This window comes from Galleria mellonella, unplaced genomic scaffold, assembly GCF_026898425.1.
Source record: "Galleria mellonella isolate WM207_F2 unplaced genomic scaffold, CSIRO_AGI_GalMel_v1 utg116, whole genome shotgun sequence".
Classification (NCBI taxonomy): Eukaryota; Metazoa; Arthropoda; class Insecta; order Lepidoptera; family Pyralidae; genus Galleria; species Galleria mellonella.
Genome location: NW_026441978.1, coordinates 4598801 through 4616134, shown reverse-complemented (window position 1 = coordinate 4616134; position 17334 = coordinate 4598801). Strand labels below are relative to the sequence as shown.

The 17334-nt window shown below is 33.0% G+C and overlaps 1 protein-coding gene across 1 annotated transcript; it reads right to left on the bottom strand.

Moving 5' to 3' along the window:
• Window positions 1-7403: 7403 nt before the first annotated feature.
• Window positions 7404-16120, bottom strand: LOC113514198 (ras-related C3 botulinum toxin substrate 1-like). The gene is made up of 5 exons (XM_052894508.1): window positions 15851-16120; window positions 10803-10875; window positions 9257-9437; window positions 7910-8044; window positions 7404-7668 (listed from the first exon to the last, which is right to left on the bottom strand). Exons 1-5 carry the CDS (start codon window positions 15882-15884, stop codon window positions 7513-7515), a joined length of 579 nt encoding a protein of 192 aa, XP_052750468.1. The 5' UTR covers window positions 15885-16120; the 3' UTR covers window positions 7404-7512.
• Between the last annotated feature and the right edge of the window lie 1214 nt (window positions 16121-17334).

Sequence of the window (17334 nt, the reverse complement as noted above, 5' to 3'; positions counted from 1 at the left end):
AATTCAATCAAATGCTAACAGATGGCGCTAGTGGTTACAATTATAACATTTTACGAGGTGCGAGGTGCATCGCTTACAGTATGTATATATTAATTTAACAAAAAATATATACAGGCATACTTATCCCTCAAAGGGATTTCTTTTTTCTGTGGATCACAATTTTTAATTATTTGTGCAAGAAAAATTTATAGATAAAAAAAACTTACCTGTTAATATTCCTTGAAATACAAGCTACAGCTGTCTATTCCTTGCAGGTACCACAACTGCAACAGGACTGGTTGGCTCTCATAAGTCTTTGGACATCTGAATCTGTACTGTAATTTAAAATATAAAATTATTCTTATTTATTTATGTTAAATAATTAATTAAGTTACTCTTATTGATTTCTCCTAAAAATATTCAATAACCAATTTTTGTATAATAAAACCTTATATATTTAGGAGGTAATCAGTTTTTAATAAATATGTTGAGAAATATATTATATATGTATATTTTTGTGTTGAAAAAAATGCCGCAACATACAATTCTTCTCGCATAAAAACATCAACAATAAATGTATGTACAACAGAGTAATAAAAATATAATCTTAGTTAGTCATTATTAACAGACATATTCGTAATACAATAGGAACAAGACAATGTACTACTGTACATGGAAGATATTTAAAAAAAAGTAGTAGGAGTCAACTTAATAAAACCAATAGATGCCAAAAGAGAAATATTTAGAAATTTTGACCCTTAGGATCGTTTGTATTACGATAGTTTTTTTACTTCTGAAATCTACGCGAAATAGTGCACATAAAAATAGTTCAAGTCAGAAAAAACATAAATTAGAAGAGGATTCCAATTAAAAAAGGTTGTAGTAAAAAAATAAATACTCTTTTTGATGATATAAGATTATTTGAGATAAATTTGCGTACGCCAGAATAAAAGTTTTAGGTACTACTACTTTTGGAGGATAACATTGTAACTTTTAATAACAAAATTACCAGGATTCATTTTAATAGATAGAAAATAAATAATATTTATTTATATACTTACCATCAACAGGACATCCAAAATAACAACTATTTGTCTATCATTGCAGAGAGGTAAGTCATATATGCAGTAGTCCTTGTTACCGCCAGAAATTTATTTGCAAAGTGAAAACCGGATCAATTGTGTGAGTAGAAGTAACAGTCCATCGTAATGGCAGATCAAAAATAAATAGACATTAGAATAAATAGACAAATAGAAAATATTTAAAAAGTTCCAGATAAAAAATAATTCATAATTTAGTTCCATAACTTTTTTTTTAATTATTGACTGTACCTACTCATGTGTAAGCAAAAGAATTTATCTATACTGCCATATGGATGTATTTAATACTTATCTATTGAATTATCGAAAAATGAAATCAAAGTCTCCATATTTAAATATCGATTTTTAACATCTCCGTGGGATATTATGCAATTTTTTATTAAGAATTCAATCATAAATAGCTAATATGATATGATAAAAATTACTACAGATCCACAGAGTATAGATAAAATTGTTTATAGTAACCGAGTACACGTGCTTGTAGATCCTAATAAAAAAACTATTAATTTTTGCCAAAAGAAAAACATTTTAAAAATTCTTGTTCGTTATGTAAAAATGTACTTAAACAAATGAAAATAAATACATATTTTACATGGAACACAGATTAAGAATTATAACAGATTGTTATCTGTCCTCTTTTTAGGTTTTTCGTTGCTAGATATTTTCTAATTTTGTTGATATTATGCCCATCCTTCGACCATCAGTACCTTTAGTTGCTTCTTACTACATCTATGAGAAAGGAAAGGGTGGGCCTATTCTATACCAGGGGCTTATTCTAAATCAGGACCACACGCGGCTTAGTCCGAAGGATAAGCAGCTTAAAGTGGCAATTGGCTTTTTTTAATGGATGATAATGGATTGGTAACCCCGCCTGCGCCATCAATATACACCGGCGGGGCACCAGTGAGGGATGATATGTGATGATGAAGCAGGTCAGTTAGCCCACCGTGACACATCTAACAATAAATCAATCACAATGATTTCTAGGGGGAACCACGAGGAGGTCGACCTAACATTGTATATTGCTAGCAATAGGGCTACTAATTCCCATTACTAACAATCCCTTCTCCCCCTGGCAATTGGCTTGTCACATGGCTCGAAGAATCGACAACCGATAGGGAATAAAAGATCTTGAGTAGCGAGCCCGTACGAGCAAACAGTGTAGGACAACCCCCCCCCCCCCCCCCCCCCACTAGATGGAGTAACGACCTAAAATGCATTGCTGGGAGTCAGTGGATGCAGGTGGTTCAGGACTGTGTTTTTTTTATACAACTTAAAATGGCAAACAAGGTGACGGCGGACCTAATGGAAAGTGGTAACCGTCGTTTATAGACATGAACAGTACTATGGACTTATTAGAGTTTACTGTTTTGCCCATGATATCCTCCATGCGTTGCCATTCTTGAGGATTCAGTTGTTATTCCTCTGTACCCCGTGAATTCACGCAATATCCCACCCTTTAAATCGAAACACAGCCATGCGAACACAACTGCTTCACGGTTCAAACACGAATGTGACAGAGGTGCCCAAACAAACGACTTTTGTACAAAATCTCCCTCTGGTAATGTATGATGATACTAATCTTTATGGTAGTCTATGAGAGAGGCCTACGTTCAGCAGTGGACAGATATTGGCTGAGATGATGACGATGATTGTATTAAGATCTACTAGTCTTATAAAACCCTCTCATTATAATGTTCCTTAAATAACTCTTATGTGCAAACACCGATTAATAATATTTTTTATTATATTAGCACAGTGTAAAGAATCTACATACGGACGGTTCCCGCCCATAAAAAATTACTGTCATTCCGAATTCGTTTCTAGGGTTGTCACATTTATTTTGATCAACATTGAAACAAGAAAATTTTTATTATATGTATTCCTGTTTTTACATTTTCAATATTAATATAGTTAACCGATAAATTTGTGTTGTGAATTTAAAAAGTTGAATATTCTTGAATTTGTAAGTTTTAAATGTAAAAATATTTCTTTTGCATTGGAAATATGGAATTTTAAAATATGTATTTGGGATTGTATTGTAGATTGCTTAAATTAATTATAAATTTTATATCTATATATTAGTTTTAATTAGTACAGTTATAATATAACCTGCCTATGTTTGAAGTTAGAATAAAGGAAAATAATAATTAATTGATTAGAATCATCATCATATCAGGCTTTAACTGTCCGCTGTTGAACATAATCCTCTCCCCTGGGGAGTATTGCCAGTAGTTGCTATGCTTTGCAGGCGGATTGGTAACCGCAGTTAGAGTTTAGAGTTGTTTTAAGAGGGACTATCGGTGCGAATCGGCGGAGCACCAATGAGGAATGATAGGTGATGATAAAGAAGGCTAGTTGGTCCAACGTGACGAATTCGACAAAAAATCAATCTGGATGATTTCCAGGGAGAACTGCAAGGTGGTGGCAACCATATTTGGTATATTGCTAGCAATGGGATCGCTAGTCCAAATTACTAACAATCCTTTGCCATTAAATAAATCGGTAAAAAAAATACTTTCGCATACAAACTTCCAGCCGAAAAGATCGACAGGAGAAGAATTTCCAAAAACGATTTTTAGCAATTTTTGGAAATTCTAACCTTAAGGGAGAGAGATAGGGGATGATTAGATTGAGGGGAGTCATTGGCATATTTGAGTTTATTTTCTAACGGGGGCTGGCGCCTTATAAAAAAAACACATATATTTACTTAGACGTGTTTTCGCAAAACTTTGCTCAGATTCTAAGGCGGGCGCTAGACTGTTTTGAAATAGGCACGTGTGTGTTATATTATTTCATTCATGTTACTATATGGTCATATGTCAAGCTAATCTGTTAAAATGTTTTGTTTTGTTAGTGTAGGTGGTAAACTAGTACAGTTTTTAAGAATTTATCGAAAAATTTATTTATGCGGTCCACTTTTTACTATATTTTTTTTATACAACTTCGAATGGCAATCTCGCTGACGGCCCACCTGATGGAAAGTGGTAACAGTCACCTATAGACATGAGCAGTACCATGGACATAACAGAGTATACTGTTTCGCCCATGATACCCCCAATGCGTTGCCATTCCTAAGGACTCAGGTGTTATTCCTCCGTACCCAGTAAATCTATAGCCTAAAATAAGAAATTTCTAATTACATTATTATTCTTAATAATAACTTTGGTATCTTATTCATTACCATGTAGTCCAAGCATAGAATGGTTCACACCCGTACCTTTTTTGTGAGGCGACGAAGGGAACTTAATGACCGAGAGATGGGCAGCAGCATCCCTCTTAAACATCATCAAAACCTGTGGTTACCAACCCTCCTGCCAAGAGTGACGATTGACAATAGCCCCCTTTATGGGAGAAGTTATGTTCAGTAGTGGACAGTTAACGGCTAATATGATAATGATATTTCATTCATGTAAGAAACACAATAATTTTATGTCAACAAATTTAAATAGTAATCTCGTATCTTATCTTACAAATATAAATGACTGATATAATATAATTGTATTATATATATACAAGACTTAGAATAAGGATAGTATTTGTGTTCTCAAATATAAGACGTTTTAATAGATAAATAGACAGATAAAAATTATATTTGTGTAGAGATAAACATAGAAACAAAAAGAAATACACATGCATAAAAATAAAAAGTAACGAAAACAATAACGAAAATAATAAAAGGAGCCAAAACAAATATTTATTTTAGATCTTTTATTTATCTATCTGCCTGTCTGTCAATTTATTTGTTCTACCATCATGCGAAAGTTATTACATCAAATCGAATACGGTTTTCACAGCTGTGCTCCTGAAAGTTTTACTTAAAATCTAGTATAAGTATTATCTCTAACGCGTCTAGTTATAAAATCAAATCGTGATCCTTGGAAATGAGAGAATGTGATGCGAGCGCGAGACTGACTGCGCGCCTTTTATTTACTTTTTACTCGTGACTTTGTTCATATGATCAGAGTATATTGACTGAGTAGGATAAAAAGTAGCTTATGTTCTTCTTTTACAAAATTTTATAATGATTTGTTGACCTGTTAAACCGCTAAGAGGTAATAAACAAACTTATTTTCACTGTAATTAATAGTGAAATTTGGTATACACATATGTGGAATAGAAAAAGACTTAGGCTAATTATAATATATTCCCGTACTCTGTTTAAGTGGACGAAGTCGCCGGTAAAAGTTAGTTTTCAAATATTTTAAATCCAATATGTCTACGAAAGATGCCGTCTGTCAGTATTGTTAAAAGCTCCTAGGTATTTTCTCAGAGCAAAGTCTACGTTTTAAGTTTATATAGTTTTTTTTATACTAGCCTATGTGCGTTTCGATTAGTTTTTAGATAACTTATTTGAAAAAAGAAAGATGCACTTCTTCTTAATGCGTTGATATTTGTGTTACAAAATTTTGGACAGACAATGAAGGCAATGGTTAGCGTTAAAATTATATCACGCGATTTATAGGAGCCCCAATTAGCTGATCCCTTCTACTTAGAAACAGCAGCAATAGTTTTTATTATTAGATTCCTGTGAAAATGCATCACTTGTAAGGAATAAGTTATTTCATAAAGTTCCTTGTTATAGATAAACGGAGCAACTCTCGAGGTCTACACAGTGACATAGGTTAACAGGGACTAAGTTTCCAAAAATTATTGTTTTGGCATTAATTTGACTTTTAAGATATTAACTAAACATATATTTTTTTTAAATATCTACCATGTACAAACATTATTATATTTGTAAGATGCACATAATGACAAATGGTAACCGATTTTTAAAGCGTGATAATTAAGTAGTAATCCCGCCTGTGTTATCGGTATACACCAGTGGGGCACCAATGAGAGATGCTAGGTGAGAATGGAACAGGTCAATTAGCCCATAGTGACGAATTTATAAAAAAAATACCAAAATGGTTTCTAGGAAACGCGTGGAGGACGACCTAATTAATGACGACGGTTTCTCCTGGAAACCGTCGTCATTAATTATTATCAAATTCGTCGCGATGGGCTAACTAACCTACCTTTTCATTATCACCTATCATCCATCACTGGTGCCCCGTCAGTAAATACCGATAGCGCGGGAGGGGTTACCATTTCATTGTCATCCATAAAAAAAGTCAGTTATAATATTTAATAAGTAAAAATCATAAAGGCACAACCCTAAAAATATGGTTGCCGTTGAACTAAGACGGAACTTCCCCTAACAGAATACTTCACTGTAATAGTGTTAAAGAAATTCGCACCAACAGGGGAATTACCCGATCACCTCATATCATAAAATTGTTGCTAGGTATTTCTCGACAGGGATATTATGTACAAAAATAGTTTTTTTTTTTTTAGTGGATGATAATGTAATGGTAACCCCGCCTGCGCTAACGGAATATGTGTGTGAATGATGATAGGTGAGAATAAAAACACAGGTCAGTTAGCTCATCGTGATGAACATATCTGGAATTCAGCACTGTGGTTTTTTTTTGATGGGTGAAAATGGAGTGGTGACCCCGCCTGCGCTAACGGGTTACGCTGGCGGAGCACCAGTGAAGGGTGATAGATGAGAATGAAAACAGGCCAGTTAGCCCATCATGATGAATTCATCAGGAATTAACCATGACAGTTTCCAGGGAGAACCGCGAGGAGGTCGACTTGGTTCGGTATATTGCTATCAATGGGATTCTCAGTCTCCATTACTAACAATCCCTTTTCCCCTAGTACGATGTTTTTTTTATAGGATGATAATGGAATGGTTGCCCCACCCGCGCTATCGGTATACACCAGCGGGGCGCCAGAGGGACCCCTTAATACATCACCAAAAGCCTAACTGCGGTTTCCAACTTGCCTACCAAGCCTGGTAACAACTGGCAAAACCACTAATAGAGAGAGGTGGGTGGTTCAGCAGTGGACAGTTGATGATGATGGCTCTAAGTCAGAAATACCGAATTATAGTATTAATAATAATAACTATTACATGTCTATTTTGTATGACAAAGACAATAAAGGTCATTTTCAACCAACTTCAAAAAGAAGGACGTTTTTAATTTAGTTGCCTTTTTTTTCTCTATATTACTCGTAACTCCGTCAGTTCTAAAGCGATTTAGAAAATTCTTTTATCTGAATTCAATTCTTATTTTAATAAATAATAACAATTCAAAAAACTAAAATTCGAAGTTCTTTACAAACGAATAATGGGAAGATGTAGCGTAGTTTTCCGAACGCTGTCCAGTCGAGTTGGATTCGTTGGACGACCTTTCGATCAAAGTTGGATTTATCGAGTCGAACAAGTTGTCCCTGGTAAAAGGTTCGAGCAAGTTAATGTAAATAAATAAATACAGACAAAAAAAAATTATGTTATTAAATTTTCTATTACAATTTCCTATTATGTGAAATAAAATAAAAATTATTATAAACTAAAATATTAAAATACAATTCCAAATTATTAAAAAATACTACATTTACGATTTGGTTTCTGCGGCCGCGAGGGCCGTAAGACAGCACGTATGGCTTCGTCGAATACAGTCTTCAAACTCTTTTGCGTCAGTGCTGAACATTCTATGTACTTCACGGCGTTTATTTCTTTTGACATGTCAAACCCCTGTATCGAAAAAATAAATATGTATTATGTTAACCAGTTTATAAACACTACTACCATTACGTAATGTAATTACACAGAGATAATATAGTTATTTATTCTCAAATATTTTAAATGCACTATTAGCACACATACAACAGAAGAGAATGAAAGTGGAAGACGAAGAGAGAACACGGGAAAATAGTACGATTTAATAGGACTCCACAGAGGTTTGAAGCTAGCGAGAGATCATACTCGTACCTACCTGTGGATACGTAACAGGTGCCAATTTTCCCTCTTTCAGATTCTCAATTGTTTCCTTGTCATCCCGCAAATCAAGCTTCGTGCCGACCAATATGATCGGTGTATTTGGACAATGGTGCTTTACTTCTTGATACCACTGCAATTTTAAAATCCAATTTTTTTACGATACTCAGAATGACAATCTGATGGAAAGCGATAGCTATCACCTATAGACATTGGCAGTACCATGAATATCATAAAATATAGTGTCATATCCATGTGACCACTTATACGTCGCTATGTTTGAGGACTATAATGTTAGGACTCTGTAGTTACTATATCCCACTCTTAAAACAGAAACAATAACATTTTATACATTCATATAAAATATAAACTAGAATACAAAGAATACACAGAAATTATAGTTTTCTATGTCTCGCTTGAATTAAGTTTGAGAGTTTTGTCAACGATATATCAATGCGTGAATTCTTATAGTTTATTTCAATAGAACTTAATAAAAATGTAGACAAACGAATAAATTGAGCCGACTGTAAGAAAATCTGCTGTTATTCAATATCATCATACCAGGCATTATCTATCCTCTGCTGAATATATACCTGTCCAGTAGACCGTTATAGGGGGGGGGGGGATATTATTAGTAATGGTGACTAAGAGTTCCATTTGCTAGCAATATATCCAACCAGGTCGACCTCCCTGTGGTCCCCCCTGGAAGCCATCGTGCTGAATTCCATGTGTATTCGTCACGATGGGCTAACTGACTTGACTTGTACTTGACTGAAACCAAGCCCTTTTAGGGCTTGGTTTTAACAATGACAACATAGTTCTCAGGGTTTACAACACATGTAGTGTCTCATAATTCTATTCTACTAATATAATACTATAACCGCCTGCCCAGCGTGATAACTACTAGCAAAACCCTCCTTTAAGAGGGGGGGGGGGGAGACCTATGTTCAGTAGTGGACAGTTAACGGCTGATGTGGATGGATGGATAAAGTACCTATAGATACTTACTTTAATTCGCGAGGGGGAAGTAGTATTTGTTAGTAATTAGATTGTTAGTAATGCGAACTATCAGTCCTATTGCTAGCAGTATACCCTGTCAAGTCGACCTCCTCCTTGTCCCTACTGGAAACCATCGTACTAAAATCCAGGTGTATTCATTACGATGGGTTAACTGACCTGCCTTTTCATTTCATGCCATCATCCCTAACTGGTGCCCCGCCAGCGAGGGTTAGTGACCATTATCATCCATTAAAAAAAAAACTTGAATTCGCAGTTTACACGAAAGCTTTAATATTCATAAGTGTAAGTTTTCTTATGATAATTTAGTTAATGTGAAATGGATAACCTTTGTTCGAACATTCGACAAAGATGTTGGATTGTCGATAGCGAAGCATATCAGGAAGACGTCAGTCTGTGGGTAAGAGAGGGGCCGCAAACGGTCATAATCATCTTGTCCAGCTGTATCCCATAATCCGAGGTTGATGGGTTTCCCGTCCACCATCACGTTCGCAGAGTAGTGGTCGAATCTAGATTTCAACAAATAACGTTATTACATTCAATATTGAAAGGCCTTGGCTTTTTATGTTCAATTAAATACAGATTTTTTTTATACAACTTAGAATGCAAACAAACTGACGACCCACCTGATGGAAAGTGGTAACCGTCGCCTATAGACATGAGCAGTACCATGGACATAACAGAGTATACAGTTTCGCCCATGATATCCTCCATGCGTTGCCATTCCTGAGGACTCAGGTGTTATTCCTCTGTACCCTGTAAATTCACGCCATATCCCACCCTTCAAACCGAAACACAGCCATGCAAACACGAATGGGACAGAGGTACCGAACAAACGACTTTTGTTCAAAATCTCCCTCTGGTAATACTTAATATTTGCTTTCTTTTTTTAATTTTTTACTTTATTTCAGTCTACAAGTTTTATTATAAACATAGGCCTATAAATAAATACTTTCTAGTTTAACATACATATTAAGGACTAGCCGTTTCCCGCGGTGTTGTTTGCCTTTAATTATGTAGTTCTCGTATATAATTCTTGTTGGAATTCTTCATGAATCTGGCCTTATATTGTATTATATACTTAAATGATAATTACGTACTTAATATCTTCATAAAGTTTCAGCCAATTCAACTGATTGGTGATTATATAGCATTTTATATGTGATTTTTTAGATTGATATAACTTTTTTATTTATGAACCGATTTAAACAAAACACACACATGTTAAGTGAAGTAAACCGCAATGCATTAGTGAAAACCAAATTCAAATCAGTTAAGCTGTTTTTGAGATTAGAGTGCACAAACCTACAGACAAACAAACATACAGACAAACAAACATACAGACAAATAGACAAAAATTCTATAAATAATTGTTTTGGGCATTATTGCGTGCATTAATCCCCCTTATAATAGTGTTTTTTTTTTTTATGTATCTTCCATGTACAGATAGCGACCAGTTACGATTTTATAATATGTATTGATGATTCATTGATATATCAGTCCCATTTGGTGCATCGATAAAATTTTATGAGTAGGATAACGGTAGGTATTGAAACAGACAATTTTTATACAAAGTTTCGTTGTGATTACTTATTTATAAGGTAATTAAATTTTAGAGCCAAACTATTGTTAAACCTATGGTTAATTTAATAATTAAATATAGAAATAATACCTACTTAATATTTTTTTTTTATTTTGTTACTTTATTTCAGCCTTCAATTTCATTATAAATTATAAGCCCATAAATAAATACCTTCTAGCTGTGTTTCGGTTTATATGGCGTGAATTTACTGGGTACAGAGGAAAACACCTGAGTCCTCAGGAATGGCAACGAAAATGGGGGGAAAATGAAAGTTTATTAAAATAATACATACACTGTAGGTAAGTATTCCCCCGGGAAAGCATTCGTCGTGTAACTGATGAGCAGGCAGGTTTTACCGACGCATCTAAAAAATAGATTTTCCTTCAGTATTTGTAATGAAGCAAATAAGGATATATATACATATATTTGATAAAATATTGTAATATTATTCATAAATTATATTATACATATTTACCAAATTATAATGTAAGTAGATTGTATTTTTTTAATGGGTGAAAATGGAATGATAACCCCATCTGATAACTGATAACCCCGCCTACGGTATCTGTATAAGCTGTCGAAGCACTAGTGGTAAATAATAGGTTAGGATGAAGGTAGGTCAGTTAACCCATCGTGAAGAATTGAATAAGAATTAGCCACCATGGTTTCCAGAGGGAACCGTGTGTAGGTCGACCTGATAGAGTATATTGGCAGCAATGGGGCTGGTAGAACCCATTACTAACAATCTTTTTCCCCTAACAGATCGTATTGATTCGTATAGGTAATATTCGCGAAGTTGTGAAGCAATAAAATGATAAAAAATATTCCTGAAAGGTGTCATATTCCGAATTTAAGGTATTTATTTATTTCTTATTGCATTCCATAATGTGATTAGTAGATAACATTTCACACATTTGGCACAGCAAGAAGGATAAAATTTAAATAAAATTAAATTTAAGATAAATAGAATAACATCATAGACTTCAGGATGGACAATCACGGTTGTCACAGTTCATGGTGCTACTCATCTGTGTAGTGTGTACTTTGCTTGCCACTGTTCATTAAATGTTGTTGCTTGTTTGTTTATTATTTCAAATTCCATAAAAACTCAATTATATAAAAAAATCGAAATATCTACATAATTCTATTCAACTGCGTACTTAGTACGTACATATACATATATACTGTAGTGAATTTTTTTTTATTTTCTTGTCACTTACAACTATGTGAGCGACTGATCAACGATAAATATGTATAACTCGTAGTCTCACGACAGACTTCAGTCCCGTTCGTGTTTCAACCGTGAAGCAGTTGTGTTTGCATGGTTTTGTTTCGGTTTGAAGGGTGGGATTCGGCAGTGAATTTATAGGGTACAGAGGAATAACACCTGAGCCCTCAGGAATGGTAACGCAAGGGGAGTATCATGGACGAAACAGTATATTCTCTTATGTTCATGTCTATAGGGGACGGTTACCACTTTCCATCAGGTGAGTCGTCAGCTTGTTTGCCATTCTAAGATGAAATAAAAAAAAATAGTATGATCATATTGAACAATCTAAATTATATAAATGATTATATCTTTATCAAGTTTAAATAACGTGAAGGTATGTTTTCATCGTATAGAATTTGCGCAAATTCCATTAAAATCCGTTTACGGGTTTTCGTTTACTTAAAATACACAGACAGATTTGATAATAATGTAAAATAAAATAATTGTTTTAGAATCAAAGAAAACATAATGTACGAACAAAGTATCCTTTCAGCTTTATTTTTATGTAGAGACTTAACGCCTACATGACGTAAGAGGGGGGAGGGGAGGGGGTGATAGTAATGGGGACTAGCGGCCTTATAATTAGCAATATATCCTGTCGGGGGAAAGGGATTGTTAGTAATAGAGACTGAGAATCCTATTGCTAGCAATATACCCAACCAGGTCGACCTCCTCGCAGTTCTCACTGGAAACTATCATGGTTAATTCCTGATGAATATATCATCGTAGTGTACTTTTTGTTTTGTTTTTTATTTTATTTTTTTTGTAATTATCTTTTTAAAATGAATAAGATGGATGTAACGATTTATTATCAGAATATCAGAGGTATGAAATCTAAAACGAATGATATTTATAAAACTATTATCTGTAATAACTATGATATAATATGTCTATGTGAAACTTGGCTCGATGATACGGTATATTCAGCAGAAATATTTGACGAACGGTATAAAGTTTATCGTAAAGATAGACCTATTGAATTTTTAACAAAATATAGTAAAACCCATGGTGGAGGAGTGTTAATAGCAGTAAATAAAAGTATTTTATCGGAGTGTAGATATGATTGGAATTCGTCACTTGAAGATGTATGGGTTAAAATTAAGCTAAAACATATTTCTTTAAATATTTGCACAGCTTATATGCCTTCATATATTGCGAGTGAGCAATTCTTTGACTATCTAGAAATTTGTGAAGAAAGAATGTTATCGTCGTTTGGTGAACATTTTCTTATTATAGGTGATTTCAATCTACCAGATTATGAGTGGGATAACACAAAAAATTTTAAAACTATTAATGAGAAATATTTGCTTATGAGAGACTTTGTATCTCGAACTTCACTCGCTCAACGTAACTTTACTTTTAACAGCAATGGGAAGCTTCTTGACTTGGTATTGGCAAGTACTGACTTGGTATGTAAGGTGATGGACGCGCAGCCACTTAGTCGTGTCGATATTTACCACCCCCCTTTAGAGATTAATATTACCGCAGACAATACTTCATCATTAAAGGAAAATATCATTAAAAGATTTAACTTTCATAAATGCAATTTTTTAGGTTGTACAGCGGATCTCTCGAAAGTCGAATGGCATAAATACTTGAATCTTGATTGTAATAATTTCTTACAGTTATTTTATAATGTTCTATGGGAAATTATAGAAAAATATACTCCCGTGGCCAAATCTAAAAAATCCAAATATCCGTCCTGGTTCTCTCAATCCCTGATAAAACTATTAAAGGAAAAGGATAAATATCATCGCAAATATAAAAAGTTTAGCAACCCGCGTGATTTTGACACGTATTCGTTACTAAGATCCAGATCTAAAGAGTTATTTGATAAAAACTTTAAAATTTACATATCACAAATGGAAGAGAATATAAAGACTAATATCAAAGCATTCTGGAGATATACTAAGGCTAAAAAATTAACAAACGATCTTCCAAACCAAATGTTTTACAAAGAGCAACGTGCAAACGATGGTTATAGTGTTGCTAATTTGTTTGCAAGTTATTTTTCTTCCGTTTACAGCCAGTCTACCGCCAAGTCATATACCCCAAAGTTTTCTCAGGCAACGCAATGTCTGTCTCATATTTATATTTCAAAAGACGATGTTATCAAGTCATTGAAATCTATCGATGCTACTAAGGGTGCAGGGCCCGACGGAATACCGCCAATATTTGTTAAAAATTGTGCAATAGCATTGGTTGAGCCTCTAACTATATTATTTAACAAGTCGTTGTCATCGGGAAGTTTCCCTGATTTGTTCAAAATTGCTAAAATTGTGCCAATACATAAAACAGGCTGCAAAGCAGATATAAGTAGCTATAGACCAATAAGCATTCTTTCTTGTTTTGCTAAGATCCTGGAAGGGCTAGTGTATAAACATATCTATTCTCATCTTAGGCATATTATTGATTCCAGCCAACATGGCTTTATAAATAATCGTTCCACATTGACAAATCTTCTTGAATATATCCATTATATAAACGTAGCCTTTAATAACAAAGTACAAGTTGATTCAATTTATGTGGATTTTGCGAAGGCTTTTGATAGGGTTGACCATGAGATACTTTGCATCAAAGCACATCATTTGGGTATTCATGGCTCACTTTTGCTTTGGCTTAAATCTTATTTAATGAATCGTCCGCAAATCGTAACTATTTACGGCTATGATTCAGTCCCGTTTGAATTAAAATCTGGTATACCCCAGGGCTCTAATTTAGGCCCTCTATTATTTATTTTATTTGTCAATGATCTTCTCCAAACTTTAACATGTGAGCATTTAGCCTTTGCTGACGACATAAAGATATATCGTACGATAAGTTGTGATCTAGATTGTGAAATACTGCAGCGAGATATCAATCGTTTGCATCAGTGGTGCATTGATAATAATATGAACTTAAATATATTTAAATGCCACGTCATATCTTTTACTAAAAATAGAATTCTTATAAGTTATCCATACTGTGTTAATAATATGCGTTTGGAAAAAAAGGAATCCATTCGTGACTTAGGTATTATACTTGACTCAAAATTATCATTTATACAACACTATGATTATTTAGTTGCAAAAGCAAATAGAACTCTAGGGTTTATCTTTAGAACAACTAGACCTTTTAAAAACTCGCATACTATCTTGTCACTCTATACATCACTAGCTAGAAGTTCACTTGAGTACTGTTCTGTTATTTGGTCTCCTTTTTATCAGAACCACATTGACAGAATAGAAGCAATTCAAAAACGCTTTGTTAGATTTTTGAGCACTAAGTATGGTCTGAGAAGGAAACTTCATTCGTATGAATTAAGACTTAATCATTTTAACATTAATTCTCTTATAAATAGAAGATCTATGTCTGATTTCATTACTCTTTATAAAATAATAAATTATAAATGGGACAGTAGCACATTGTTGAGCCTTGTTTCATTTCGTACAGGTAATAAAAGAATACAAAAATTATTTTATATACCGATTTGTAACAATAATGTATCGTATCACAATCCAATTATCCGCATGTGCAGAAAATATAACAATGTATGCAAGGACCTTGATATCTTCCAACAATCCTTGCAATGTTACATTAAGGCTGCCAATTTGTTACTTTAAATTTATAGCCGTCATTCTTTTAATGTATATAATATCGAATGTTATGCAGAGCAGTTATTGGAGTGCAAATTTAATGTCGTTTCATGTAATATTTATTTTATAAATGTATTAATTTGTAATCTGTTGCCTTGCTATAAATAAATAAATAAATTACATAATTAAATATACCTACTCTAGCCATAAGTTCTGTTACAACCGAAATTGCATTTTTTGTTATGAAATAATGTAATATTTCTAAAATTTATATCTGCATATTTATTAAAATGTGACTTTTGACTGCGTGAAACTACTGCGTATATTACGATTTAACTAAAGATTTACATTTAAAACTTTTAATAGAATCACAGGTAATTGTTATAGTACATAAAATAAATATAATGCAGCTTCATGTCACTTGTACATATAACTTTATACCCAATAGTAATTACACTTAACTTTACAACAAATTAAAACATTAATAATTTTCCCCATCTCCAACAACGACGCATTTAATTGCTTGCATTTCTTTCACATAAATTATTAACTACAAAATATTATTCGATGTATATTAATATTATAAAAAAAAAAAAAACATTTACTTATACACGTATATAACAATACAATGCACAAAGTATTTGCACTACTGAATGAACTGAAACCAATTTAATAAACGTTCGTATATCGTGGTCAATACGTAAATGATCATAATAATTATTATTAAATAGTTATTTTAGACTTGTGTCGGTCGAGTACCTAACTATTAACTAATTCAGATATAAGGAAAACATAATGTCATTGTCCTGTTTTCAACACATATTTATATAATAATTTCTATAATCATTTAAACTTTATTGATCAATAAAATGTGCTACAAAAAGCAGACTTAATTTTATAAGGCATTCTCTACCAGTCAACTTTTAAAATGTGTACAGATACTCGACGGTGGTTTAAAAAACAAAATTATTTATATTTTATTTTTAAATAAAAAAAAATTAAATTGCTGTTAGGGGAAAAGTATACTTAATTGAAAGAAAAGGACGCAGTTGATGTAGTCCGTTGGTAAAAATAATAATGTTAAGTGATTTATATCAAGACCAATTGATATTATACACGTATATTCATAGTTAACAGATTAAGCTATAATAGGATAGAATATATTTTCTTTTCGGTGGGTGTTGTAAGAAGCGACTAAGGGTATTTAATTGAAGTCTCGAATCAATTCTCGAAGATGAATTTGATCGAAGCCTGGGCAGGAGCCTCCCTTTTAAAATATCATCAAAATGCAACTGCGATTACCAACGCACCTGAACGCGCAACTACTGGCAAAATCCTTTAAGGGGGAAGCTTATATTCAGCAGTAAACTTCTAACAGCTATTATGATGACGATGAATTCATTTGTATAACCAATCTATGAAATTTTATATAATACGAGTACACGTATTATATGGGATAAAGAAATACAGGCTATTTTTATCTCGGTCAATGAAAGTACTTGTCAGGCGGACGACACTGAAGTTATAGTGTTTGTATAAATATGTGTTGAAAACAGGACACTAACATCGTTTTTCTCATAGGTATAACATTCTAAATTAGTCAATATAATAATATGTAAATATAAATATGGTGATAATTATTAGATATTATAATAGTAACTTATATATTGTTTATGATACATATATAAACGTTTATTATATTACGATTATTAGTTTTAATCTTACACAGTAGGGTCAATAATTTGCGCATTGTATTGACACAAAATAAATATACTATTATTGTTAAGTATATATTATCTTATACTATTAAAAATGCATATATCTTTTAATAAATATAAATGAAACTTATTCAATTATCATTTACGTAACAAACATATTTTTTGGATGTCTCTTGGTTGATATAATAGGGATATTTTGTTCTTGTTAATGGCAATACTCATTTCCACCAAAGATATCCACAAATTTTCTGGAAAATACAT